The sequence below is a fragment of the Bos mutus genome, chromosome 5, assembly GCF_027580195.1.
Source record: "Bos mutus isolate GX-2022 chromosome 5, NWIPB_WYAK_1.1, whole genome shotgun sequence".
NCBI classification, from domain to species: domain Eukaryota; kingdom Metazoa; phylum Chordata; class Mammalia; order Artiodactyla; family Bovidae; genus Bos; species Bos mutus.
This window is the reverse complement of record NC_091621.1, coordinates 107657399-107683193: the sequence shown is the minus strand read 5'-3', so window position 1 is coordinate 107683193 and position 25795 is coordinate 107657399. Positions and strand designations below refer to the sequence as shown.

Here is a 25795-nt window from a genome sequence, read left to right as displayed (position 1 = left end):
CTGCCAGTACCTGCCCGCTGGGCACCTGCCTCATCTCCCCCTCCCCTCCGTCCGTGAAGGCCAAAGGGATCTCAGGCTGCAGGTTTGTCCCTCCCCTTAGAAAAGCAGGCTTCAGGTTCTGCAGATAGCGTGCCCCAATTACCCATGCCACACGCACACCGTGTGCCTTCCAGGGCACGTGTGCATGTACACAGCCTATAGACCAGCATCAAAACACACCAACACCCCCTCGAGACTCACAAGCTCGCAGGTAAGTGCATGACGCCCACTTGTGGGCCTGTGCTCACCAACACAGTACATCCTCTGTGCCCAGCTGCCTGTGGCCGGGGTTGCGGGTCCCGCAGGGCCTGGCCTCTGAAGCTTCTCTGCCGAGTGGGCCTGAGTGTGCAGTGCACGCTCACTGTGGGCGGGCAGCCAGCTCACTGTTCTCACCTGGCAGGCCTGGCTCTGGCTCCCAGCCTGGAGGAGAACTTCCCTTTGCAAAGTTAGATAACACCAGGCTCTCTGTCAGAGGATTGGCGCTGTGGCTCCACGTGCTGATGCTGGCGCCGGGCCAGGCCCGCCCTGCCAGGCAGCGGGAAGGGAAGGCCTGGCTGCAGCCGGAGCTGGCAGGTGGCCGAGCCGGGGGTGGACGGGCGGGCCGGGGCCCGTGCTGCCCATTGGCTGCCTCGGGCTCCCGCCCCGCCTGCCTCCAGAGCCTGCGGCTCTCCTGGGCCAGAGCCTGCCTCTCCAGCTGCTTCTAAACTCCCCCAGCAAGCACCTCCCGCCAGGCCATGTCGAGCTGTGACCGGATCGGAGTGGCCCCTGCCATGGACATGCCGGAGGTCCTCAAGTCCCTGCTCGAGCACTCTTTGCCTTGGCCAGAGAAGAGGACAGGTAGGAACGGAGGTGGCCTGCAATGGCCAGCCACCCAGGTGCCTGAGGGGTGGGGGCCACCACGGGCACTGTGGCCGGACAGGCATCTCCAGGCTAGGGAGGGTCCTCAGCAGGGGTCTTCTCTTGGCTTCTTCCCCGGGCGAGGAAGGGCTGGGGTGTAGAGAGGGTCACGGTGGGGAGGGCCTCTGCCTCTCCGGGGATGCCCCCTAGGCTTGCTGGCCCTGGGAAGCTGCGGCCAGCATGCGGCCACTGACAGGTGCGGGGCTCACGCAGGACCAGGACAGGACCAGAGGGCCCTGCTGAAGGAACGCTCCGGATGCTGACGGCTTATTACGTTCCCCCCTCCGTGTGTTGGGGTGCAGGGGACCAGCAGAAGCTGTGGCTTCAGGCGGCCAGCTGCCTGTGTCCTGCAGGAGAAGCTGGCCTCCGGGCGCCTGCTTCAGCTCCCGCTCGCCGGAGGTGCTGGACCCGGCGATGGGGTGAAGGCTGTTATGTAACAGGACCACAGGCTGGAAGCCCCGGTTCCTAGGATACCACAGGCAAACACGGGGCGAGGGAGCCTGTGGAGGAGGGTGTGGACAAGGGGCAGAGCCAGCAGCCAGCACCAGGTGTCTCCCGAGTCCTGCCTGAGAAACCCGGGGGCCATGAGAACTCTGGGGGCCAGCCTGCTTGGGGCTCTCCCTCCCGACAAATATTTCCCCTCATCTCTTCTGTTCTGAGACGTCAGGTCCTCATTGCTCAAGCCCCAGGGATGCCTTTAATGGAGCCCAGCTCCCCCTGGCTGCCAGAGCCTGACCTGAAGGCCAGGTGGCCCTTCACGGGACCTTTCTCAGGCCTCTCCCTCCCCTCCCCACACCTCACCTCCCCTGCAGGTACCTGATCCACCCCATCACCAGGTAGCCCTGGCTGGGCCCGCAGGCCCCGCTTCCACGGGACCCTTAGCCCACTCCCAAATTCTGGGGCCCGAGGACACACACCACAGCCCCTGCCTGGACACGCCTCTCAGGGAACTGGGCTCAGGAAGGGAGGGTGGCAGGCTCTGAGCACGGAGACACCGCCTGAGGGAGGGAGGCAGCGCCCAGAGCCCACGGCAGGGTCCCCCGTGGGCTCTCTCCCATGGAGCTCTGGGCCCCTCGGACCTCACCCGTCGGCAGTCTGTGCCCTCTCGGCACTCAGGGTCCTGGCTGCTCACTGGGAGAAGCCCATCCCCTCCGGAAACTCACAGCTTGGCCTGGAAAAGAACCACGGCTGATGTTTTCTTGCCATTCCTGAATGTCCTGTGTGGGGAGGTGAGGCGGGACATCTGGATGTTAAGGGCTCCCTTCTTGGTCTGAGTGCTAGAGAAGGCAGGGTGGGCCTGTGGCCCAGGGCGGGCACAGGGGGCAGCTGGGCTGCTGGTGGGTCTGCGGGGACAGCTCCCACTTGGGCAGGGAAGAGTTCTTGGGGGCGACTCAGGGTGCAGCTCCTCAGACCAAGGCAACAAGGCTTATGAAGTGTGGCAGCAGCTGCTGGTTCCTGGATCCCACCTGGTCCCCAGAGCCCTGTGGAATGTCCCCATCAGTCACTGTGGATGGCAAAGTCCAGGCCCAGAAACCCGCCCCCCTCGCCAGGGTCTCAGGCAGAGCTTTGTCAAGAGCTGGGAAATTGACAGAGGACGGTGGGTCTGGTACAGCCGGGCTGGTCCATGGGAGACGGACCATCTCAGGCCACCTCCTGTCTCTTCTCCATGTGCCCTCTCACTGAGGGTCCGAGGCATGAGACCCTGACAGATTGCGAGATGCCGACAGGTGGATAAAATGATGGAGTGAGGGTTGGAGACTCAAGGGAGCCAGTACACCCCACAAAGACCTCACTCTTAATACTGCCCTCCATCTGCTGTCGCCACTTTCCAAAGCTCCCAGACTCTCCAAATCTTTCATGAAAGTATCCACCTGAAGGCAGTGTACCTTGGTGAAGACAGGGCACAGGACATCAAAGCTGGAATTCCCAGCCAGCAGGGAAAAAGTGTACTTGACCCTGGGACAACTCGGGGGTTAGGGCCCAAGTTGAAAATCTGCCTGTAACTTTATGGCCACCCCCAGATCCATGGTTTCACATCCTCAGATTCAACCAACCGCAGATTGAGTAGTACTGTATGTATTTAGTGAAAAAAATTCACGTATAAGTGGAACCCTTGTGGTTCAAACCCGAGTTGTTCGAGGAACAACCTGTGCTTTAAAAGTTCTTGACGAAGGGGCTTCTCCCCGTGTGCATTCCTCATGCTGGCTTCAATCCCCCCTGGGAGGAGGATGACAGAGGTCTGGTTGCCTCCTGTGCTTCAGCTCACGTGGGGGTCATGGGTCACGTGCAGGGCACACCTGGGGTCCAGAGGGAGGAGACATCCAAGGAGAGTCCTGGGGATGGTGAGACAATGCCCTCACAAGACCCTGCTCGCCCTGCAGACTGTGTTCAACGATGCTCCTTGAACCCCAACTGTGGGGCCTCTGGCTCTTGTTGCCCCTGGGCCTCCCTTCCTCCTCCCCAACTTCCTGGAGGAACAGACTTTCTCCAACAGAGCTGACCAGGCTCCAGACTCCCTGTTTTCAGGCTACAACCACCACCCAGTGGCCTGTCACTCTGGGCCACCCAGGCAACCAGCTTTCTTGCGGGAAGAGAAATCTCTGCCCAGCAAGAGAGTGGATCTGTGCCCCAAGCCTTGACTCAGTTTCCCCTCTGTCTGTGGGCCCTGTTCTTCCCGCTCCCCTGCCTGCCTTTTCTCCTGTGGATCCTCTCCCAGGAGGCATTCTGTTCCAGACTGCTCACCCTCCACTTTCATCTCCAGTTTACAGAAAGACGCGGCTTCTCAAACCACATGGTTAGCGCTTTTACTCCCCAACTCCTTGGCTGTGCTCAGAGGCCGGCACCTCATCTTTCGGCCAGCTTTGGCCACTCAGGCCTCCTTCTCAGGGAACCACGGAGCACAAAAGCACACCGGAGGTGGAACAAGGCCTTCACTTTGAGCTGGGCAGGCGGGATCCCCAGGTCAGGAGCTCCTAACTGGAATCACTGTGGGCTACCCAGCAGGTATCCCTGACATGCCTCTCTCCATCCCCAATCTGTGAAAAGAATACCTGCTTCACAGGCTTCTGGCCAGGATTAAATGACATATCCCAGATGAAAGCGTTTGCAAACTGTGAAGTGCCACGCTGTTTTCTCTGCAAAAGATAAACAGCAGCTGGCCCTGGTTAGGCTCCTTCCATGGACATCACATCTGCCGTCTGACCCTCACTCCCTCCTTTCCGTGGATATTCTCCTGGAAAGAAGTGGATGTGGCAAGGCTGTGGGCACACAAGCAAGGCTGTCTCCATGGAAACACGTGCTGAGGTTCCTAGGGTCACGGTGCCATCAGCCCTGTGCCAAGCAGGACAGCCCAGCTGAGCTGGCTCAGTGGGACCTGGTGGGGCAGAAGCAGGGGTCTGGGTAACCTCCCATTGGGGAACTGAGGTGAGCAGGAGAGAGGGTGGACTCAGAGCAGCCTGGGCTGTCCTGGGCTTGGCCTCAGTGATGGTCTATGTGGTCGCCTCCACTCCCAGCCTGGGGGAACCAGAGCAAGAAATCATGAAATTTGCTTCCATGGAAAAAGAGCCTGGAGAAGTGGCCTTACATGTACTGCACGTGTTATCTCTAATCCTTGTTGTGCTGTGCTGTGCTCAGTCGCTCAGTTGTGTCTGACTCTTGGAGACTAGATGGACTGTGGCCCAACAGGCTCCTCTGTCCGTGGAATTTTCCAGGCAAGAATGCCGGAATGGGTTGCCATTTCTTTCCCCAGGGGATCTTCCCAACCCAGGGATTAAACCCGTGTCCCTTGTGTCTTCTGCACTGACAGGCAGATTCTTTACCACCACGCCACTTGGGAAGCCCCTAACCCTCGCTACCATCTCCTAATGGTAAGGAAACACACTCAGAGGACTGGCTACCCTCAGGGTCAGTACGCAGGCCAGCTTCTTCTCCACCTCCCTTGTCAGGGGCTTACCTTTCTTCTCTACCTGTCCCAATCAGAGAAATGTGAGAAACTCATTCTCACCTAGTGTGGACACTGACAGCAGTGTCCAGCAATCCAGATGACTTTTGCATCCTAATGGGCCTGTCCCACGGCTAGGTTAAGGGAATGAATCCTGGTTCTAATGGCCCCTGTTTCCCAGGTGTGGCTGGGGACTATGCTCAGTGCATTTACATTGCTACTGCTAAGTCACTTCAGTCGTGTCCGACTCTATGCGACCCCATAGACGGCAGCCCACCAGGCTCCCCCGTCCCTGGGATTCTCCAGGCAAGAACACTGGAGTGGGTTGCCATTTCCTTCTCCAATGCATGAAAGTGAAAAGTGAAAGTGAAGTCGCTCAGTCGTGTCCGACTCTTAGCGACCCCATGGACTGCAGCCTACCAGGCTCCTCCGCCCATGGGATTTTCCAGGCAAGAGCTCTGGAGTGGAGTGCCGTTGGCTTTTACATTACCATCTGTGAAACGGCTTTGCAAGAGAGGTGTGATTATCCATTCTACAGACCAGGAGACTGACACTCAGAGATGGGAAAGCCAGACACTTGTCGAGGGGCTCCAACCCAGCTTGGCCTGCTTCCAGGCTCCTCCCTACCCACAGGCTTCCCCGGGGTCTCCAGAACCGTCTCAGGGCAGCACCTCCCCAGTCATCCAAACATTCATCATGCTGAGCGCTTGCTAACATGTGGCACGGGAGCGAGTGAGACAAACACTGCCCTGCTCGCCTGCTGTCTGCATTCCAGTGGGGAGAGAGACAGCAATCAGGAGGGTCAGGGCCAACCTCTCTGAGAGGGGGACATTTGAGCCAAGGCCTGGAGAGTGAGGAAGGGCCAGTTACACCAAGAACTTTCAGGCTGGGGGAACAGTACCTACAAAGGCCCTGTTTGGGTCAAAAACGACACGTGTCTGAGGAATAAAAGGCCACTGTGGCTGCAGAAGGTGAATACATGGGAAAGGAGGAAGAGTGAGGTTACAGAGACCCGCAAGGGGAAGGACTGCAGGGCCTTGAAGGTCATAAAGAAGAGTGAGGCCATCTTCTCCCTGACTACAAGGTCCCACCCTCCCCCAACTATTCTTGGGGAAGTGGCTGGTTGGGAGGAATGGGGTGTTGCCAGGACAACCCAACATGGGATTGTAGTCAGAGATAAACTTCAGGTGAGTGCGTGTTATGCTCCCAAGTGCTATTCTCAGCAGTGTGCCTGAACCGCTCCTTTCCGTCTCAGGCTCAGAGAGGTTAAGTAACTTGCCAAGGTCACACAGGAAGTAGTCCAAGCAAGAATCAGACCTACACGTTCCAGCTCCAGAGTCCACTCCCTACCAACACCGCCTCCACTGGAGAACCCTTAGCTGTCAGAAAGTGGCTGTTGAGACGTGGCAGAGCCTGGAGGTAAGGGCTTCTCTTTGGAAATACTACTCTTAGGGTGGATATCATTCTATATTTCTAAGCTGGGCAGTGGACAAAATGCAAGCCAAACAGGAAACTAAGTACTCTTGAGAGTACTGAGAGATGGGCAAGAGTTGGTGAAGGGCCCTCCACCCACCACCTCTCCCCTAGAACACACTGAGACCACGGTACAAACCGCGGCCCAGAACTATGCAGCCACAGGTATGTGGGCTCAAGAGGAGGCAGTCGTTGGCAAGGCCAGTGGTGGAGGACTCGCCATAAGGGTGGCTTTTATTTACTATTCTAGGTTTGATTGTGAATTAAACACAATGAGTGTTATTTAATGTTAGTAATGTTCCAAATGTGTATGACCTAGCTCTGGAAAGTTTTTGTTAGCCCTCCTACTGGCACCAACAACAAAAAGTAAGCCAACAAATATTTAGTGGGTGACTACCCTGAACAAAGCTTTGTGCTCTCCTGCATTTGGGATCGCAAAGCACACAGATAACTGGCCTTTGTTAGTGCTCAGTGGAAGCCTTCTCATCGTCCTGCTCTTGCAGACACCAGGCTCATGTCACATTTTGCAGTAAGTCAGGAGAGAGGGTCATACTGTCCTGCAAGATGCTGACTATGAGGCCAAAGAGTCATTATGGGGTATCTGGCCAAAGACTCCCATGCTGGAATTTTAGCTCCTCTGAGCTTCAAGTTTAAATTACCCAAATTGGCATAATGGTTTCATGTAAGGCCCTTTGTTCTGCACATGTTCAATTGAATTAAATTTTTAACTTGGGTTGGTTAGCAAGTTTCTGGAACACTGAAGAGTAGAATTTAAAACCAGACCAGCTCTGGAAAATGGACATTTCATATCCCTTCTCGACTCTAGAACCCACCTTGTCCCCCCATCTCAAAGAATCCTGCTCCTCACCCAACACAGCCTGAATGAAGCGGAAGGGTGGAGGCCCACACAATCCATGCCATACACCATTCAGGCTGGCACTTGACATTGCTTCCCACACGTAATTCTCATAACCACCCTGTGACGTAGGCAGATCCATTTCTGTTTCCAAGAGAAAAATACATGAGACTTAGGCAGCAGAAGTCACTTGTTTGGACAAGAGGTCAGGCAGCCACTGAGGAGGGTCTCTACCCAGGCCTGCATCTCATCCCCACAAAGTCAGCACTGCCCCAGGACCCCCACCTTCCTCAAGAAGCTGCTGCATTGAAACCCTAATACTTTAGAATACAAAGGTGCTACTTCACAGTTTTAACATCTTAATCATGTAACAACATGTTCTTTTCATAGAGTTTACTTCTTTGTCAGGGCTCTCTGTGGAAATTACACTATGGAACACTATGAAACACTGTGGAAATTAGCTAACTGCTTCTCAAATGTTTTCCTCCACTAAGAGGAGGGGCTGCAGTGTTCCTCCCACTTTACTGATAAGAAACAAAGGCAGAGAGAGGACGCTGTGGGTCTTCTCAGATCCGCTGGAGAATGAAGACAAGAACATAATGGCGCCCGCCTCCTGGATGGTGCTGTTGAATGCTGCCAGTCGGCAGCGTGGCTAACCCCCCAGCCTGCAAGTAAGCACGAGAGAGAACATGTTTATGACGTTCCTGCGGTGTTTGTGACATACCATTTACCCTGTGGTTATCCAGGGGAAAAAACCCTCTGTGGGGAGTGTCAGTACATGAACAGAAGACTAAATCAGAACAAAGTTTTAAAGCCCTAACCTGTTTACCCAGCTTCTTAACCTGCTTAGCAGTGCCACTTGCCTGTTAGATCAGTTGCTCCAGGCTGGGTGGTAAATGAAGTGGGTATTATCCCCTTTGAATAACTGAAGATTAAAAAAAAATTGTTTAACTTTTTTTAATCTTAAAAAAAAACACCTAAATCTAAAATGTCATACTACATACCACCTTTGTCATAAACAAATGTTACAACTTTCCACTGTTTTGTTACTATAAATCCTCCTCTAATATCTTAAGAATTTTTTCCCCTTCAATAGTGTCATATTAGCTATGAAAATATACATTTAACAGTAATCCAGTAAGTCTGTCCCTGGCCAAACTAGCCATTGTCTTTTTTAAACTCATACTTTTTTTCCCCATACTTTGTTTTAATCAATTTCCCTGAACTGTCCTTTGAAATTTGTTTCTAAAAACCTCTAGGTCAGTTTATCCTAAAGATATCTTAGTTTAGCCACATAGAGAATTCCCACTAATAACAACTCTGCAACACAACAGATGTTCTGTACATAATTTAGTACTTTCACTAACTAGAGAGTGACATGGGCACTGTACCTCCCTCTAGGATAATGGATACATCAAGCAGTGGATTTGTACCCATCAAGGGTAGCAAAGCTATGAAAATGATTTGTTGACTGCATGTTTGCAATTGTGCATTTTAGGACTTCCCTAGTGGCTCAGTGGTAAAGAATCCACCTGCCAATGTAGGAGACATGGGTTCAATCCCTGGGCTGGGAAGATCCCCTGGAGAAGGATTCTTGCCTGGGAAACCCCATGGACAGAGGAGCCTGGCTTGCTACAGTCCATGGGGTCACAAAAGTCGGACACCACTTAGCCACTAAACAACAAAACAAAAACAATTGTGTATTTTACATGAACTGGCTTACGCTAGCCTCACAAGGTCAGTCCTTCCCCATCTCTCTCAGACAAAGAATAGGAAAGGTGGCCTGGAGAGATGAAGCAATAGGCTGGAGATATCAGACTCAAAAAGTGATTATAGTCTAAGTAATGAGGCTATGAGAACTTGAATTTTGGAGTCAGGCTCTGTCACCTGTGCTCCACAACCATCCAGAGTTCTTTCAAATCTTTTGCTTTCCAGGCTTGCTCAGGCGCCCAGCCTCTTGCTTCAACTGCCAGTACTGATTGTATCAGGCTGACAACTTTGAGCTAGCTGGGTGTCACGGTCACACACCTACTCTATGAATCAAGGACTGTGCCCTGCATCTCGCAGCCTCGCTCCTGGAAGGCAAGAGTCACTGGTCTCACAGGAACAAATAAACTAAAGTCACTGGTCTCATAGGGACAAATAAGCCAAAGTCCCTGCCCTCTCAGGCAGGGAGTACCTAGTATTGTTTGGGTTCAAAGCAGGGTATGATTCCTGCTATCAAGAGGTACAAAGTTTGAGTGACCTGTAGGATCAGGTTCCTAGAAGGACTCAGCATGTGTCCGCCACCCAACCTCACGTTTGACATTTGTACCCGCGTTTCCCGATGAACTCCTAGGAAGCATGTGCATATATTTTGAGAGGGAGGAATTTTGCGTTTGTTTTTTTTTTCCCCTAAGAAAAAGAAGGGAATGTCCTAGAGAGAAACACAATTTCAGAGCTGTTTAGGACTTGAGACTTATCCAGCCCAAGCCCTACATTTTATGGACGAGGAAACAGGCTCGGGTGAAGCAACTGGATTTTCCCAAGGTCACAGGCTAGTTAAGCGCGAGGACGGAAGCGCGTACTCCCGCCCTGGCTCAGGGCCCAGGCCCTCTCTCTGTACCCGCGGCCTCAAGAATGCGCCCTCCACACTAGTGTTTATCTGGCCGCCACGCCCGCACCAGAAACCCGGGATCAGGGGGTAGAATCTGACACCATCTTCAGCGGCAGCCAAGCCTGTTCCGTCCGTCCCTACGGGCGGGCAGGTCGCCGTCCCCGACCCCGCCCTCAGCCAACCTCTAGGTCGCGGGGTGGGGGAGAGGCGGGATAAAAGCTGCGCTGTGAGTCCCGGTACCACGACCCTAGGCAGAGTCCCTAGAACAGAAAGGCCCGCCCCTTCCCTCCCCGCCGCAGCTCCGCACGTGCTGCGCCTCGTGCACCGCCCCGGGCCCCGCCCCCTGCCCTCCATTGGCTGCTCCGCGCCTTCCTCCTGTCCCCCTGCTCCCCGCGCGGCGGGACTCGGCTGCAGCTCCACGTGACCCGCGGAGGGGAGGGGGGAGAGGATGGGGTAAACAGCCGCGGGGACCCCAGGGGTCTCTCTGATAGGCTACCTCCCCACCGGCATGGCCGCTGCCAGCCCCGCCTCCTCTGGGTGGCGCTTCCGGAAGGTGGCGAGACTGGGATGCGAGGGAAGGGAGAGCGGTTTACAATGGTCCGAGAGAAGGGCAGGGGTTACGGCGAAGGCGAAAGCGTGGGTTGAGGGGCAGGGGCTGTCGCCGGAAAGGGCCCCCTAGACCCAGGCCTCGGCAGGCGCCAATCAGGTGACAGCGAGGAGGACGGGGCGGGGCCTGCGGCCCTGCTTCTCACCTGGCCCGGCACGTGTGGCGTTTACCCTAGGGGCGGCCTAGCCAATCACGATCCGGAAGGCTGCGCCTGCCCCCGCCCCCTCTCGCGGGATGGGCCAATCCAAGGCCGCCATCCGGGGAAGCTGGCCTGGCTTTATGAATAATTAATAAGCCAGAGCCAGTCCGCCTGCGGGGTAGGGATGGATGGGGAGTGGGGGGGGCCTCTGCGCGCCTGCGCAGTAGCTGCCTGTGTCGGCAGCTGCGGCGGGTCGCACGGCTCCGTCCCATCTCGGGGGGCGGGCAGGCGGGCGGGGGAGGCGAGGCGAGGCGAGGCGCGCGCGAGCCGAGCGCGGGGCACGATGTCCGACGCGGGCGGTGGAAAGAAGCCGCCTGTAGAGCCGCAGGCGGGGCCGGGCCCGGGGCCGGGGCGCGCAGCTGGGGAAAGGGGCCTGCCGGGCTCCTTCCCTCTGGTCCTCAAGAAGCTGATGGAGAACCCCCCACGCGAGACGCGCCTCGGTGAGGGGAGGCGGCGGTGGATGGGGTGGGGTGGGGGTTCCGCGCTGTTCTGGGGGCGGGGTTTCTGCAAGGGCGGGGCCTTGTGAGGGCGGGGCCGGGGAGGTCGGAGGTCTGGGTGAAGTGGTCCAGCCTGGGGGATGGGGCCAGGAAGGATTCATGGACGGGAGGGCGAGGCGAAAGGGGGTAGGAAGGGGTCGCGGAGGAGCTGAGAGAGGCGGAGTCACATGGGGGTTGGTGGGGAAGGGTGGGGGAGGGAGGCAGTCGGGTGGGGGTCGCGGGGAGGAGGTTCATTGGGGAGGGTCCGGAGCACGCGCGACGTGAAGGGATTACCGAGGAGTCTGATGGGGGTCGCAGCAGCTATTCCAGTGACGCTCCAGGACGCCTGCCCTGGGGACCCCTGCATCAGAATCACTTGGGATGCTTGTTTAAAATGCCCATTTCTGGGCCCCACCCTTCACCCTTCACTGGATCTGCGGCTTCAGAGACAGGACTCTGCATTTTAAGGGGCACCACCCCACTTCCGTGATTCCACAGTCCGCTAAAGTTTGAGATGCCCTGATACACCGTAGCGAACTGCTTTTGTTTATGGCTGTCCTCCTCCCAGCGGGGAGGAGGACCTGCCTTCTTCCCTGCTTGTGAGTATCCTCAGGTTCTGGGTCCTCACTGGAGATTTCTTGGAAATGAGTTTCAGGGCTGCTGCCGAGGTGGAGAGGGGTGTCAGGAGGAGACAGGAGGTGCCTTCTGAGGGGGAGATTGGGATGAAGGTAGAGGGATAAGGGTCAGAAAGAGGCCACTGAGGCCCTTTACCTGGTTGTTTGGGACTGACCCTGGACTTGGAGGCCACAGGGTTGGTCTTTGTCCTGTTTGCTGCTGTGTGTGCTTAGTCAAGTCCCCACTGTTTGGAACCACATGGACTGTAGCCCACGAGGCTCCTCTGTCCATGGGATTTTCCAGGCAAGAATACTGGAATGGGTTGCCATTTCCTCCTCCAGAGTATCTTCCCGACCCAGGGATCGAACCGGGTCTCCAGTGTCTCCTGCACTGGCAGGCAGATTCTTACCACTGGGCCACCTGGGAAGCCCTTGTCTTGTTTCCTAGGCCACAGAGGTCCCTGGGGCTTTTGTGGAAAGCAAGTTTGGCCTTGTTTTTGGTCTGAGAGCGTGGGGTTCAGGGAGCAGCAGGAATACCACCTATAGTGGAGTTTCAGGGGCACTGAGGTATGCTTTCAGTCTTCTGAGATTTGAATTTCCAAGAACCACTGGTGTCTTTCAGGGATTTGGGAAGGAATGGGCCTTCTGTGAATTACCGGTCTTGGGGAATTCATTTTCTTTTAAAAAATGCCATTTCTCTTCCTTTCTTGGGTGTGTTCTGAGACTCCCATCCCTATGGCTATCACGGTCGGGTTATAAATAGCTTCAGCACATTAGGTGAGGCCAGGCTCTCTCCTTCCGCTTCAGGACCTCATATGCACAGACCCTTTTGTTTATTTTTAAGGCAATGCTTTGTTCCAAATCTGGGGCTGAGGCAAGCTGCCCCGGGACGGGTGTGCAAATCTGTCAGGTTCTGTCAGATTACCGAATAACAACCATCCATAATAATAATTCCATCTCACATTTGCAGAATTCTTCCAGAGCCCCTTGACATAATCTTATTTAGTCTTCTGCAGCCGTCCTGTATGGTATTACCCCACTTCTCAGATGAAGAAAGCAGAGGCTCAGAGCTGTGAGGGTGTTTCCTTAAGGTCACGTCACCAGTCCTTACATTGTATCACTGGTAACCACTGATGAACATCTCCTACAGTTAAAACTCCATCTTATAAAAACACTGATTAACAGTGTGCTTAATTGCTCAGGCCAGACAAACCCTGGAACTTGGTACTAGTTCTCCAGTATGGCTGTCTTTCTGTCTCCTCCCTTCTTCCTCTTTTAATCCCCACGACCCCCATCCAACAGGAATCTCAGTCATCTCTGATCAGAATGTAGAGTCAGTGTCTCAGGGAAGGAGAACAGGGAGGCCATCTGGCCCACCCAGCTCACCAAAGCTTGGCTTTCTTACTTCCCATTTGGTTTTAAACCAAAGCCTGGTACAGAAGGCAGTTGCAAGAATTCGAGTTACTTTGTATTAGTAGCCATGACCAAATTCTGTTTGTCAAAACCTCCACCTTTTCACTGGGTGTGTCCATTTTTATTGAACCAACAAGCTGCTTTTTGGCTGTCTGAGGTCTAGGCGTCCATGCATGACTGGTTTACTTCCAACATAATCGTATTTGATTTCTGTTTCATTTCAGAAACCAGAGTTCAAAGTTGTCGCCCTCAATTTGAAAACCCATTATGAGCTTGTCATGATCTTATCTCCCACTTCCCTCATTTGCCTCCCTGTCACTCTGATTTTCTTCCAACCTTGTCACATTTTTCTCTTTTTTTCTCAATTTGCCCTTTCTTGGATATCCATCCACGTGTATAACTTTCGGGCTGAGACAGTTAGGTGGGTTCATGTCCCCACTGATTGATTTGTTTTGCTTTGAATGGGAGCATTCTTTCTTCTTCAGCTCCATGCGTCTGTTTCTTCCCAAAAAACCTGCCTTAAGTCTCTGCTCATTCAGGGATAAGCAAATGGTCTCTGGAAATGGTTGCTGTGAAAAAGGTCCTGAAAAGACAGCTCCAGGCCCTCTCTATCTATAAACCCAGCCTTCTTCATTCAGTACACTCATCTTCCTGGGGTCTGCTGTCTTGCCTGCTCCTGTATTGGTCCTCATGATCTAGAAATGAATCAAACACAATCCCTTCCCTGAGCAAGCTCACCATAATAATGAATGCCTGGCGTGTGCCAGGAGCTCTACAAGACACTTTCAAATGTTACCTCTAGTCTTCACCAAAGAAGGAGCTTTATCCTTACTTACAGTGGAGGACATTGAAGCTGAGAGAGGTTAAATAACATGGCTAAGGTCACACATCACTGCAGTGGGTGGCAGGCAGGATGGGACAGGACAGAAGAACAAGCAAGTTCTTGGCCTGAGGAGTCAGCCCTTTCCTAAGATAGCAGGATCAAAAACCCCATTCCCCAGCCCCCGACCCCCGCCGATAGGCTCTCTCCAGCAGATGATAATCCCACAGCCTGTTCTGAATTAACCCTGGGACTACATCAGGCCTCAGAGCTGATGGCAAGCATCCTAGGAAGCCCAGGCATGGATTTGCAGCACATGAGGGTATGCTGCCATCTCTAAAGGAGACCAGTGGTCCTGGTTCAAGCACCAGGTTATAACTGGAGAATAATGTGGGCTCTTGAAATGCATGCATGGATGGATCAGGACTCCGAGAGAGATGGCTCTGCCCTGTGAGGCTCACCATGTGCCTCCTGGGGTTGAGTTACTCTCTCAAGAGATGTCTCATCACAGATTTTGTGTCTACAGATAAGGAAAAGGGGAAGGAAAAGCTGGAGGAAGACGAGGCTGCAGCAGCCAGCACCATGGCCGTCTCAGCCTCCCTCATGCCGCCCATCTGGGACAAAACCATCCCGTACGATGGCGAGTCTTTCCACCTGGAGTACATGGACCTGGATGAGTTCCTGCTGGAGAATGGCATCCCCGCCAGCCCCACCCACCTGGTGCAGAACCTGCTGCTGCCGGTGGCTGAGCTAGAAGGGAAGGAGTCAGCCAGCTCCTCCACGGCGTCCCCACCATCCTCCACTGCCGTCTTTCAGCCCTCGGAAACCGTGTCCAGCACAGGTTGGTGATGAGCCTTTGGGCAGGGCCACCTGCCTCATCCAAGGAGATCCACTTCCCAGGGGGCTGCGTGGTCCCATTGGACCTACCATTAGCAGAAGCCCTCTGCTCCCCCACCCTTCAGCACAATCCCCCACGGCTGGAGATAAAAATAGCCATCCCCTCAGTGGCAGCCGGAGCCTTCCTGTCTTTGGTTGCTACAGATGGTCAGCCCAGTGCAGTGAGCAGTCCCAGTCGGAGGCTTCATAGGATAGCAGTGCCATCCTGCCTCTCCGCAGTACTGCTCTCTGCCGCCGTGTGCACTTTGCCTCAGATTCTTAGGAAGCTCAGGCAATAATAATAACAACAGCAAACATTTATTTAACATTTATTCTGTGCCAGGCACTAACACATAATCCTCACAAAACCTCCTTATGAGGTTGATACTTTCATCCCCATTTTATTTTATTTATTTAGCTGCACTGGGTCTTGGTTGTGGCACGTGAACTCTTAATTGCAGCATGTGGGATCTAGTTCCTTGACCCGGGATCAAACCCGGCATTGGCAGTGTAGAGTCTTAGCCACTGGACCACCAGGGAAGTCCCCTGTTATCCCCATTTTCTAGGTGAGGAAACTCAGAAGTTAGGTCACTTGCCCAGGGTAACACAGCTGATGGGAAGTGGAGGCAGCACTTGAACCCAGGATGTCCGACTGTTTAGCCAGGTACTTCTCAGGTACTACCACGAAGAAGGCATTTCCACTGCCAGGACCAATACCATCTTTGGGATTCCTGCTTCATCCTCTTGTCCTTTTTCTGTTTTACCTCCATTTGGTTGGTTTTCATGCCCCTGGGTCATGAACCCATCAGAGCAGACATGGTCCCTGTTTCAGGGGCTCTGCAAAGCTTTCCACAGGCTCAGTTCAAGGCATATAGGCAGATGTCTCCTGGAAAAGACCCCAGGAGCTGGTGTGGAACCCAGGAAACCTGCACCCAAGGAATTCTCATGCTCTATTTTTTTTCTTTTTATAATGGAAAAATGTTCAGATATGAAAATGAAGGGCTGCTATAATAAACCTCCAATAACCATCACTCAGGTTCTGTAGTAATTGGCTCATAACCAGTCTTGTTTTCTATAACCTCCTTCATTCCCCTAACCTGATTATTTTCAATCAAATGTATATGTAAAGTATAGTTTTTTTAAGAACAGAAATACCAGTTTTACATCTGAAATTGACAGTAGATCCAAATGTTACTGTTTTACAGTTTGCTTGAATCAGGAGCCAAACGAGACCCACACATTTCAGTTAGTGATGTGTCTTAAATCTCTTGTAGTCTGTGGGGTCTCCTTTCCTTTTTATTTCTCTGCAGTTTGTTTGTTGAAGCTGAATTGTTTGTCCTATAGAGTTTCACACATGCTGGATTTTCTGGTTATATCCCTCTACTGCCTTTTAACATGCTCCTCTGTCCCTCGTTTCTGTGCTGTAAACCATTCAGCTTCAGAGGCTTCAGCTGATTCCAGCCGAATTCTTGTTTGAAGGCAGCTCATTTTTGTGCTGGTCAGGTTATCCTGAAAGGCTGGTTCCGTGTGTGGGTAGGGGACAGAGCTGGAAATGAGCCCTCTTCTTATACCTGAGGCCGCCTAGGTGGAATTTCCCTCTGATTTTGTGTTTAAGTAGACCTTAATGAAGTGTGGCGTCCAGAGGTGCCCCTATCATAGGTGCACCGCTCGATGAATCTTCAGAGTGAGCCCACCCATGTAACTACGCCCCATTCAGAGCAGAGAACAGTCGGTATTCTGGAAGTTCCTCCTGACCCCACTCAGTCCTCACTCCCCAGAGGTATCCACCATCCTTATTTCCATCACCAGAGATTCGTTTTGTTTATAGATGAACGTTCTGTAAATGGAACTGTATATTACGTTCTCTTTTTCTTTAAGTAAATTACATTTACACGTTCACATTTAGAGCTTCCTATGGCTAGCTTTATAGTAACATACAAATCATGTGGGCATCAGTGACTAAAAATAGATTTATAGAACATACTTATGGACTATTCCTGTGACAGAAAAACCACGATACAAATAAAGTAAGATTTATACTGAAGAGTTATACATGTGGTAGAAATGAAACAGTTCATTTTTCAGTTCCTCTGTAATAAGTAGTCTGTATGCTTTCGTGACTAGCTCCTTTCCTCAACTCCGTGTATGAGAATCATCCATGTTGTTGCCTGTAGCAGAGCTGTATTCATTTTTTGTTGCTGAATGGTATTCCGTGTTTTATTTTGCCTCACTATGCGGCATTTGGGATCTTAGTTCCCACACCAGGGATCGAACCTGTGCCCCCTGCAGTGGAAGCACAGTCTTAACCGCTGGACAGCCAGGGAAGTCCCTCCAAGTTGTATTGCATGGCCACACCACAGTTTTTACCCACTCTTTAGGGGATGGACACAAGAGATGTTTCCAGGTCGGGGTTATGCCTAATAGCACTGCCATGAACATTTGTGTGTGAGTCTTTTTTTTTTTTTTAATTCTTATTTTGTGAGTCTTTGTATGCATTTTCTGTTGGGCATTTTCCGAGGAGTAGAGCATCGGATACCCAGTGTTCGATGGGAAGGGTTGTGACTTGCACGTAGACTCACTCTAGATTGTTTCAGGACCACCCGCCTCTCTGTCTTTCTGAATACTCCCTGGAAGGGAAGCTGAGTTGCACCCAGTCAGCTTTTTGTAGATGTTTCCAAATAGGATACAAAGTGGCTGTTGCCATTTGTACTCCCACCAGCAGTACAGGGGCGGTCTAGTTGCCAGGCTGTGGTACCTTGGCTGTTGGTTGTTTATTCCTATAGTTACCATGTTGGTCCCTGGCCACTCATTCTTCTGACACTCAGCCCTGTTTGTAATTAACCTGTCTGATAGGATACAAGTTGTTTATATGCACTATCCAGTTAAAACCTATGTCTGATCATGTCACACCTCTGCTCAGAACCCTCCAGTGACTTCTTTCACCTCAGGGGAGAGTCAAAATCAGTAACACTGTTGACGTCCGGACCAGATAGTTTTTGCTGGGGTTGGGGAAGGGCTGTCCTTGCACCGCAGCATGTGTAGCAGCACCCATGGCCTCTACCCACCAGACGCCAGTGGAACACACCCCTCCACCCTAACAGGGTCACGTGTCCCCTGCAGAACAAACTTGTTCCTGACTGAGAACCACTGCTTTACTGGGATTAAAGGTCCTACGCTTTCTGTCCCCATCCTGTTACTCCTCCCTCTTAGTCACCCCAGCCACAATGGCCTCTGCTCTCCTCAAGTCTCCCAGTACTTGCCTGTGCACAGACCATGCACTTGGTGTTCACTCTTTCTGAAATGTTCTCCCAAATATCCACATGGCATCCAACACTTCTGTATGGATGTTTGTAATGTATCTTATGTAACGTCATCCTTCCCCATAGGATAACATTCCATGAAGGCAAGGATTTTTCTTTTGTTCACTGCTTTGTCTTTGCCAGGACAGTCCTTGGCATATAGTAGATGTTTAATAATGTATCTATTGACTGAATAATTATTTTTGTGTCCTCTTATAAGTAGCATTGAGCAAGTAGGCCAAAGGTATAGATTAAAAAAAAATAACTTATCCCTAATAACACATAAGATTTGAATAGGGTTTTGCTTTTTGTTTTTTTGGCCAGACTTAAATTTTAGTTTATTTACCATCCACGTGACCCTAGGAAAACCTTGTCATTTCTCCAAGCCTTGGTTTCCTCATCTGTAAAATAAGGTTAACACCCATCTCCCTTTCAGAGTTGTCATGAGACTGAATGAGCACAGCCACTGATTCGTCTCAAGGGGATTCAGAAATGGAAGCCATTTCATTATTCAGTCTGTGTCCCTAAACCATTATAGTTCCTGGTGAGATTCAGCTGCTTCTCATTACTTGAGAACTTGAAACCACAGGAAGTTAAGGGGGTATAATGATTTAATGTTTTGCTTAACATTTCTGGGGGGAAAAACAATTGGAAAATCTTGTCTTTTTCGAAGGCCCCTGTTTCCTTTTGAGCATTTTGTTCCTAAAGGGAAGAATTCTTTTCGTGTTTGCGTTGTTGAATTGAATCACATATGCCAGTCTGGCTTGTGAGGGGCTGGTGCTCTTATAGATTTTCTTCCCTCCAAGCAGCAGTCGCTTCTGTGACCTTGAGATTCAAGTAGGTGTCTGGGTATGTGACGTGAGCCTTGGCTATTTAGTGAGTCTAGGCTTTTTCAGGACCACCTGCCTCTCTGTCTTTCAGAATCCTCCCTGGAAAAGGAGAGGGAGACCCCCAGTCCCATCGACCCCAACTGCGTGGAGGTAGATGTGAACTTCAATCCCGACCCTGCCGACCTGGTCCTCTCCAGCGTGCCCGGCGGGGAGCTCTTCAACCCTCGGAAGCACAAGTTTGCCGAGGAAGACCTGAAGCCCCAGCCCATGATCAAAAAGGCCAAGAAGGTCTTTGTCCCTGATGAGCAGAAGGTAACTTGGTACATAGTGAAAGTGCAGCGTGGGCTCAGGGGTCAAGGGGCTTTCCCCAACTTCCATTCAGTTTCCCTGGGAGGACCCACCCTCCTTGGGGACACATCGAGAAAGGCGTGCATTCAGAGCTTTGGGCCACATCCTGCAGCAGTTGAGAGAAAGGCATTTGGGTGGCGTTTGGCCCCGGCTTGACTCCCCGCAACGTCTCTTTCCATTCTAGTCGCCGGCTATGCCCGTGCTCCCACTTCCCTGGCTTCAGCCCAGCCCTTGGGCAAGAGCTCAGTCGGCCACAGAAACCGGGATTGAACAAGCCCTCACTTTGAAGGACAAAAGATAGCTGTACATTGCCATGACAGGGATGAGCCAGCAGCCTTCAAGCTGATGGTTTTATAGGAGCTGGGATGGGAGGAGTTGTTCAGTCACTAAGTTGTGTCCGACTCTTTGCGACCCCATGGACTGCAGCACACCAGGCTTCCCTGTCCTTCACCAACTCCCAGAGCTTACTCAAACTCAGGTCTGTTGAGTTGATGATGCCATCCAACCATCTCATCCTCTGTTGTCCCCTTCTCCTCTTGCCCTCGACCTTTCCCAGAATCAGGGTCTTTTCCATTGAGTCGGCTGTTAGCAACGGGACTGGGAGGAGAGGAGGATCTTGTAGTTTTTCCCTTCCCCACTGAGAAAAACTCAGAAAAGGGACTTCTCACCTAAGCTTTATAGAGTCAGGCAGACCTCAGGTTCCTCATCTGTAAAATGGGAATAACCATACCTGCCTCTTGAGAGGTTTCTGAGGCTTTTACAATAATAACGATGAAAATGGTAAACCTTTATGGGGTCCTTACTATAAGCCAGGCATTGGTATAAGCACCTTGCACATATTAACTCTTCTAATTCTCAGGCAACTTTGAGGTAGTTACTGTAATTACCCCCCATTGTAAAGACAAGGTGGGGAGACATCGTGAGGTTAAGGAACTTGCTCGGTTCCACTGCTAGAAAGTGGCAGAACAAGATGTGAACTCCGGGAACTGGAGTCAGGGTGCAGACCCTCAGCCACAGCCTAAGTGAGGCAGGAGTACAGACAGTGCTGTATGTTGGAGCAGCAGAGAGAGACCACTGGTAAGAGGAAGGCCCATCCTTCCACCAGTGGTCCCACTTGGATTCTGTGGGGTCTGTGGATAATGCTCCCTGGGTGTAAGGGCTGGGCCCCTGGGAGTCCCCGGGTCCCAGCTGCACCATGTGGGTTAAAAGAGGAATCGGTGTGGGTGGGGTGGAGTGCTGGCAGGAGGGGAGGGGTGGGTTCTCTCTTGGGAAAGTGGAGAGACCCACCAAAGACCCTTCCCCACAGGACGAGAAGTACTGGACGAGACGCAAGAAGAACAATGTGGCGGCCAAGCGGTCCCGGGACGCCCGGCGCCTGAAGGAGAATCAGATCACCATCCGGGCAGCCTTCCTGGAGAAGGAGAACACGGCCCTGCGGACGGAGGTGGCGGAGCTGCGCAAGGAGGTGGGCAAGTGCAAGACCATCGTGTCCAAGTATGAGACCAAGTACGGGCCCTTGTAACACGCGCCCCCGCTGGGGCGCTGCCTCACTCAGACCTCTGCCCGGGGCCCCTGAAACCCACCCCCGCGTGGAGACTTATGACTCGTCGTGGGCGCATGGTGGCGCACCTGCCCCGGAGCCTTCACGTTCAAGCTTCATTATCACACACGACCAGTGCGGCGACTTCCCTGGGGGCCAGCCTCCTCCCTGGCGGGACTCGAGAGAATCTACGAGGCGGTGAATAAGCCTTCGTCTCTGTCCTTGGCTGTCGCAGCTGGCCCAGAAGGGGACCTCTGGAGCACAGGCTCTCCTCTCCCAGGGGGCCCAGGCTTCCGTGACTCTCCCTCTTCTCCAGCCTGGGCCGGGCCAGGCCCGTATCTGCAGAATGAGTGGTGATGACTGTCGCCCTTACGTCTTCTCAGGTAGCTGGGCACATTTCTAGGCAGGGCGGGTCTGTCATCCTCCCCAGAAAGTCTTAGAGAGAGAAGCCTCTGTTCCTATCTTCCTCAGAGGTAGAAAGACATGCCAGCTCCTCTGTAGCGTCCGTGTGGGCACCAGGCCGTGGAGGCGTGGTCTCTACGCAGCCGGGGATGACCTTTGCATCTGGGCCTGCAGCAGAAGGTCACCCAGCCGTTCCTGGTTCCCTGACCCCTTTTCTCTGTGGCTCGAGGCTTGGGAGGAGGAGGCCCTGGTGAGGGGCTCCCTGTGCGTTCCATCCACTGCTGGGAGAGACTCCCAGGGCGGTGGTCTCTGCGCCCTGGTCACCGTGCTCATCTACTCTTCTCCGGGGCACTCGTGGAGGCTGCCTAAGTCTCCTTTGTCCCACCAGACTGGGCCTCTGGCCCTGCTGTTTTTCCTCACCCAGTGACCACGCTCAGATCTTGGATTTTACCTGAAAAGTCCCCTCGTCTGGGGAGCTTAACTTCCTGGAGTGGAGACGCACCTTCTGCATGGTGTTCAGATACCTGGCCTCCACGGCCCCCTCTCACCCTCCCCCAGCACCGCTGGTGGAGAGCCAGGCATGTTTCTCTAGAAGCTCCCGTTCTTTCTTGCTCTGCTTTCTCGTGCGGGCCATGCCCAAGCCCGCTCTCCCCGAAAAGCAGAAGAGGGCTTCCTGGTTCTCGCTTCAGGATCCACCCAAGTATGAGCAGCCTAGAGGGCGTCCCCGGGCAGGGCCCTGGTCACCGGGTCCCACCCAGCTCATATGGAAGAACAGGCTCCTGGGACTTGGACATAGGCTAGAAACCCCTCCATCCGGGTCCTAGGAGACGGCCAGCTGTGCAGGCCCGGCCAAGGTGTGGGTGGAGGGGCCCACCTCGCGGCTGCTCCTTCCTCTCATGTCCGGCTGGACTCATCCTTCGGTTCTGCCCGGAAGACTTGTTACGGACATCTGCGGAACCCTCTGCTCGCTGTGGTCAGCCGGGCACCTGGAGATGGGTGTATTTATTTGCTCAGGGCAGGCAGCCTGTGGTAAGGAGGGGTCAGAGGTGACAGGCACACTTTTGTTGCGTTCACCACTGGTTTTATTTAAAGTGGTGGCTCCGAGTCCTGGGCCTTGACCCCTAAAGACTTTTTATAACAGATGTTAAGAGCAGGGGAAGCCATCCACTGGCCGTGGACCACACCCCAGGGGAACACACGGCCCTCCAGGGACCTGCACCCCCACCTCTCCAGGGGACTTGACAAAGGTCCTCGAGGCCGAGGGATGTTGGTGCCCCTTCCCCCTCCCCCGACTTTGACTTCGTGGTTCTATGAAAACCATGTTAACACTTTTCACTCTTATAACCACAGCAGGGCAGTTGCATCCAGCATGTCCATGTCCTGCCCTGGGCAGCTTGCCCGCCCGGGCACTCTCGCTCTGGTCTGGCCACCCACCCAGAGGGCACTTCTCATTTTGTTATTGGGAGAAGAGCCACCAGCTTAAAAGCTCTTCATTTTCTTTGGCCAGAAAGTGTATGGTTTGTGTTTTCTCGGTTTTTTTCCCCCCCTCTAAGGGATGGACATTTAGTCTCTGGGTGGCGTCCACTCTCCGACCCCAGCAGGTGTGGTGATGGCCTGCTGTCTCTTCTCTCTGTCCCACTTTCTGCCTGTCTGGGTGCCCTCCCCTTGCACCTCCTCCCCCAACCCTCCCCCCCCCCGCCCCTGCCCCAGGCAGTGGGTGTCTGGTTCCTTCCCAAAATGCTCACTTGGAAAGAGCGTGGCTGCTGGCCTCTTCTAGAAGAGCCCCTTCGAGTCAGGAGTCTGGCGGGGACAGGAAGGAGAGGTCCGTGGAGATTGACATGCTGGGGAAAAGGGTGCTCAGGTAAGCGTGTCTTCTTAGTCCTTGCAGGAGAGGTGGTGCCTCCTCAGTTTCCATCGTGGAGTTGGGAGTCTTCTTGACTCCCTGCCAGGCCCTCTCCATCTTAGGGCTAATGGCCAAAAACTGAGGCTCCTGTCCTCATGTCTTTGACACCCTCTGCAAAGCACCAGAGACGAGAGATGCCAGTGTGAGTGGCTTTCCCTGGGCTTGCAGTGGGCTGGGACGGGCCATGCCTTCCTGAGCGCCCCCTTTCACCTCAGTTGCAGCCTCCGAACAGACAAATCATGAATGAGATGGAATGTTGCAAGAATATGCATATAATAAATGTATATCTAGACATAGAATACATATATATTTAGGGAGAGCTTTCACAGTGACCAGCAGTCTTGTGGAGGACCTGGGTAACTCTTACCCTTGGCCCAAGGCAAAGGGTTTGCCTGTCTGGGGCCTGAGGTTGGGGAAGGCACGTAGCAGTGACCCTTGATTCTGGGTAAGCGTCGCCCTGGTCAGGGGGGACCTGCTGTGGCCCTGGCAGGCAGCGTCTGCAGTCGTCCAGGCAGAGGTGGGGCAGCAGGCGAGGGGGCCAGCTGACAAGGGCTGCTCTGTGCTGGGCAGCTCTCCATCCGGGACCCTGGGAGCAAAGGGCTCAAAGCCCCCTGGTTTTCATGGCAAAGCCCTACCACCCCAGAGCTCCTTTAACATCTGTTAATTAAGTGCAATAAATTTTTCTAGAAAATGGCAAAGATGACTTCCAGGTGGATATTGCTGTCTTACAGTGTTGGGGACGCCAGAGCACCACTTGGTTTTATTTTTCTAAGTGCATGTGATGTGACAGAGTGTGTGGGGCTCTGCGCCCTCCCCCGGGAGCTGGCATTCCAGCAGGCCCCTCTCTCCTTCACCCGTGTCGGGGAAGGAGGCACGGCGCAAACCCCTTCTCCCTGGCCGGCGCGGGGCAGATGCGGAGCGTAGCCCGCTGGCCTTATGTGCGTGTGTGCGTGCGAGTGTGCCACTGCTGGTGGGCCCGGGTGACGTGGCGGGAGGGAAGCCGGGGATGTAGCCTTTTCAAACAAAATTAAATATTTTGAGACGAGAATCGCGGGGCTGTCTTTTCTGTCCTCCCCACGTCAAGGCCGAGCCGCCCTAGCCAGTCTGTGCCTGCTTCTTCACGTGTCAGGTGGAAGGAATCCCTGCCCCCTTAGCCACACAGTTCCTGAGAAGGGACAAGTGCCAGGCCCCGGAATCGTCCTCAGCAGTTAGAACAAATGAAAGCGCAGCACGGCTGTTGGAACGCCAGGGAACTGCTCATGAGAAGTGTCCCCAGACGGAATCCTCAACAGTGCTCGGAGTGGGATTCTCGAGGTTTTCCTTGTTTACTTTTGCCACATTTTCTGTCTACACTGTGAGACCGTCACAGTTAAAAGACAAGGTTAAACACAGGGTGCAGCTGTCTGCTGGGCACCGGAGCTGTCGGGCTGAGCCACTCAGCATTGGCGTCCCCAGGTCCCCTGCTCAGGACAGGCCCAGGCTCCTGGGGTGAGAGCAGAACAGGCTGTCCACCCTTGGCCGTGCTCACTGCCAATTCCACCCCCCTTCCCACATCTCTGCCCACTCTTGATGCTGTGTCTGCTCCGTCCACGTGTGCGTGCCTGGAGCTGGTGCCTGTGTGCGGCCATGGCCGTTCTCCCCTGCTTCCCATGCTGCACGCCGTTCGTGCTCCTGTGGTTTAAGGGACCGGTAATCATTTCATTTCTAAGAGGAAGAAACCTATGTTTGGAGTTTGGAGATGGGCCGGCAAGGTGGACTTTTTTTAAATGGCCATTTTACAGGAAACACTGAAGCTCAGAAAAGCATTCCTAGACTGTCCTTAGCCTTGGGCTTAGAGCAGTGTCACTTACTCCCATCTTTCCACCAGCTGCACCCTCGGGTCTTCCCATTCCTGACGACTTACAGAGCCTTTCAGCTCAGCCTTCCCCTCCTCCCTGCTCCCAGGACTGTGAGCCTGGGCTGGGTGCTTTGAGGCGCTATCTTATTTAAACTTCACTGTGGGAATGTTGTCCCCCCCTCAAAACCCCGCACAGATGTGGAAACCCAAGTTTAGAGAGACGTCATTCAGCAAATATTTATTAAATGTCTATTTTGTGTCAGCCCTGCCTCCACAATCTGCTTGGAAAGACAAACATTACACAGAAAAGAATGACGGATGCAGTAAGCGGTGCAGCTGAGGAGACTGGGGAGTCTGGGAGAGACCATTTATATTAGAGGGGCAGGGAAGATCTCTTTGTAGGTGGCATTTAAGCTGAGACCAGAGGATAAAGGGATGTGACCTGCCCCCAAGGCTGCCACACAAGTTGGTCACAGAGCCAAGTCCATGGGCAGCTTCTGACCCCATCCACACACCTCAGTTCCCCGGATAGATGTGACCCAACCAGCTGGCCGAAGGGGTGGACACAGGAAAGCAGTTACAAGAGGGCCCAGGGTGCGTGAAAGCCTGACACCCCAGCCTCCTGTCACTGAGGTTGGGAATAAGATGCCAAGAGGCCCAGGGAGGCAGATGAACTCAAACAGATCCTTTGGCCCAGGGGTCACATCTTTAGGCAGACAGATCACTGTGCAGGCCTGCCCCACCCCTGAGCCACCTTGTGGCCTCCAGGGGCTGCCCACATGGTTAGCTGACCCAGGTGGCGCTAGTGGTAAAGAATCCACCTGCCAGTG

At 53.5% G+C, this 25795-nt stretch overlaps 1 protein-coding gene across 2 annotated transcripts; it reads left to right on the top strand.

Moving 5' to 3' along the window:
- The first annotated feature begins 717 nt into the window (after nt 1-717).
- On the top strand, nt 718-24176 carry TEF (TEF transcription factor, PAR bZIP family member). Of its 2 annotated transcripts, none has more exons than XM_005909431.3 (4): nt 718-876; nt 14457-14771; nt 19027-19247; nt 20590-24176. In XM_005909431.3, the coding sequence occupies exons 1-4, from the start codon at nt 774-776 to the stop codon at nt 20803-20805; spliced, it is 855 nt and encodes a 284-aa protein (XP_005909493.1). In that variant the 5' UTR covers nt 718-773; the 3' UTR covers nt 20806-24176. The 2 variants fall into 2 exon arrangements, with proteins under 2 accessions (XP_005909493.1, XP_070227609.1); XM_070371508.1 differs by lacking the exon at nt 718-876 and adding an exon at nt 10791-11047.
- Nucleotides 24177-25795: the final 1619 nt, after the last annotated feature.

Excerpts from the sequence above, each read along its gene's own strand:
- TEF (XM_070371508.1), top strand. The coding sequence starts at position 10,891 with ATGTCCGACGCGGGCGGTGGAAAGAAGCCGCCTGTAGAGCCGCAGGCG. Across the intron at positions 11,048-14,456 it reads CCCACGCGAGACGCGCCTCG|ATAAGGAAAAGGGGAAGGAA; the intron begins GTGAGGGGAGGC and ends TTGTGTCTACAG. Across the intron at positions 19,248-20,589 it reads TTGTCCCTGATGAGCAGAAG|GACGAGAAGTACTGGACGAG; the intron begins GTAACTTGGTAC and ends CCTTCCCCACAG.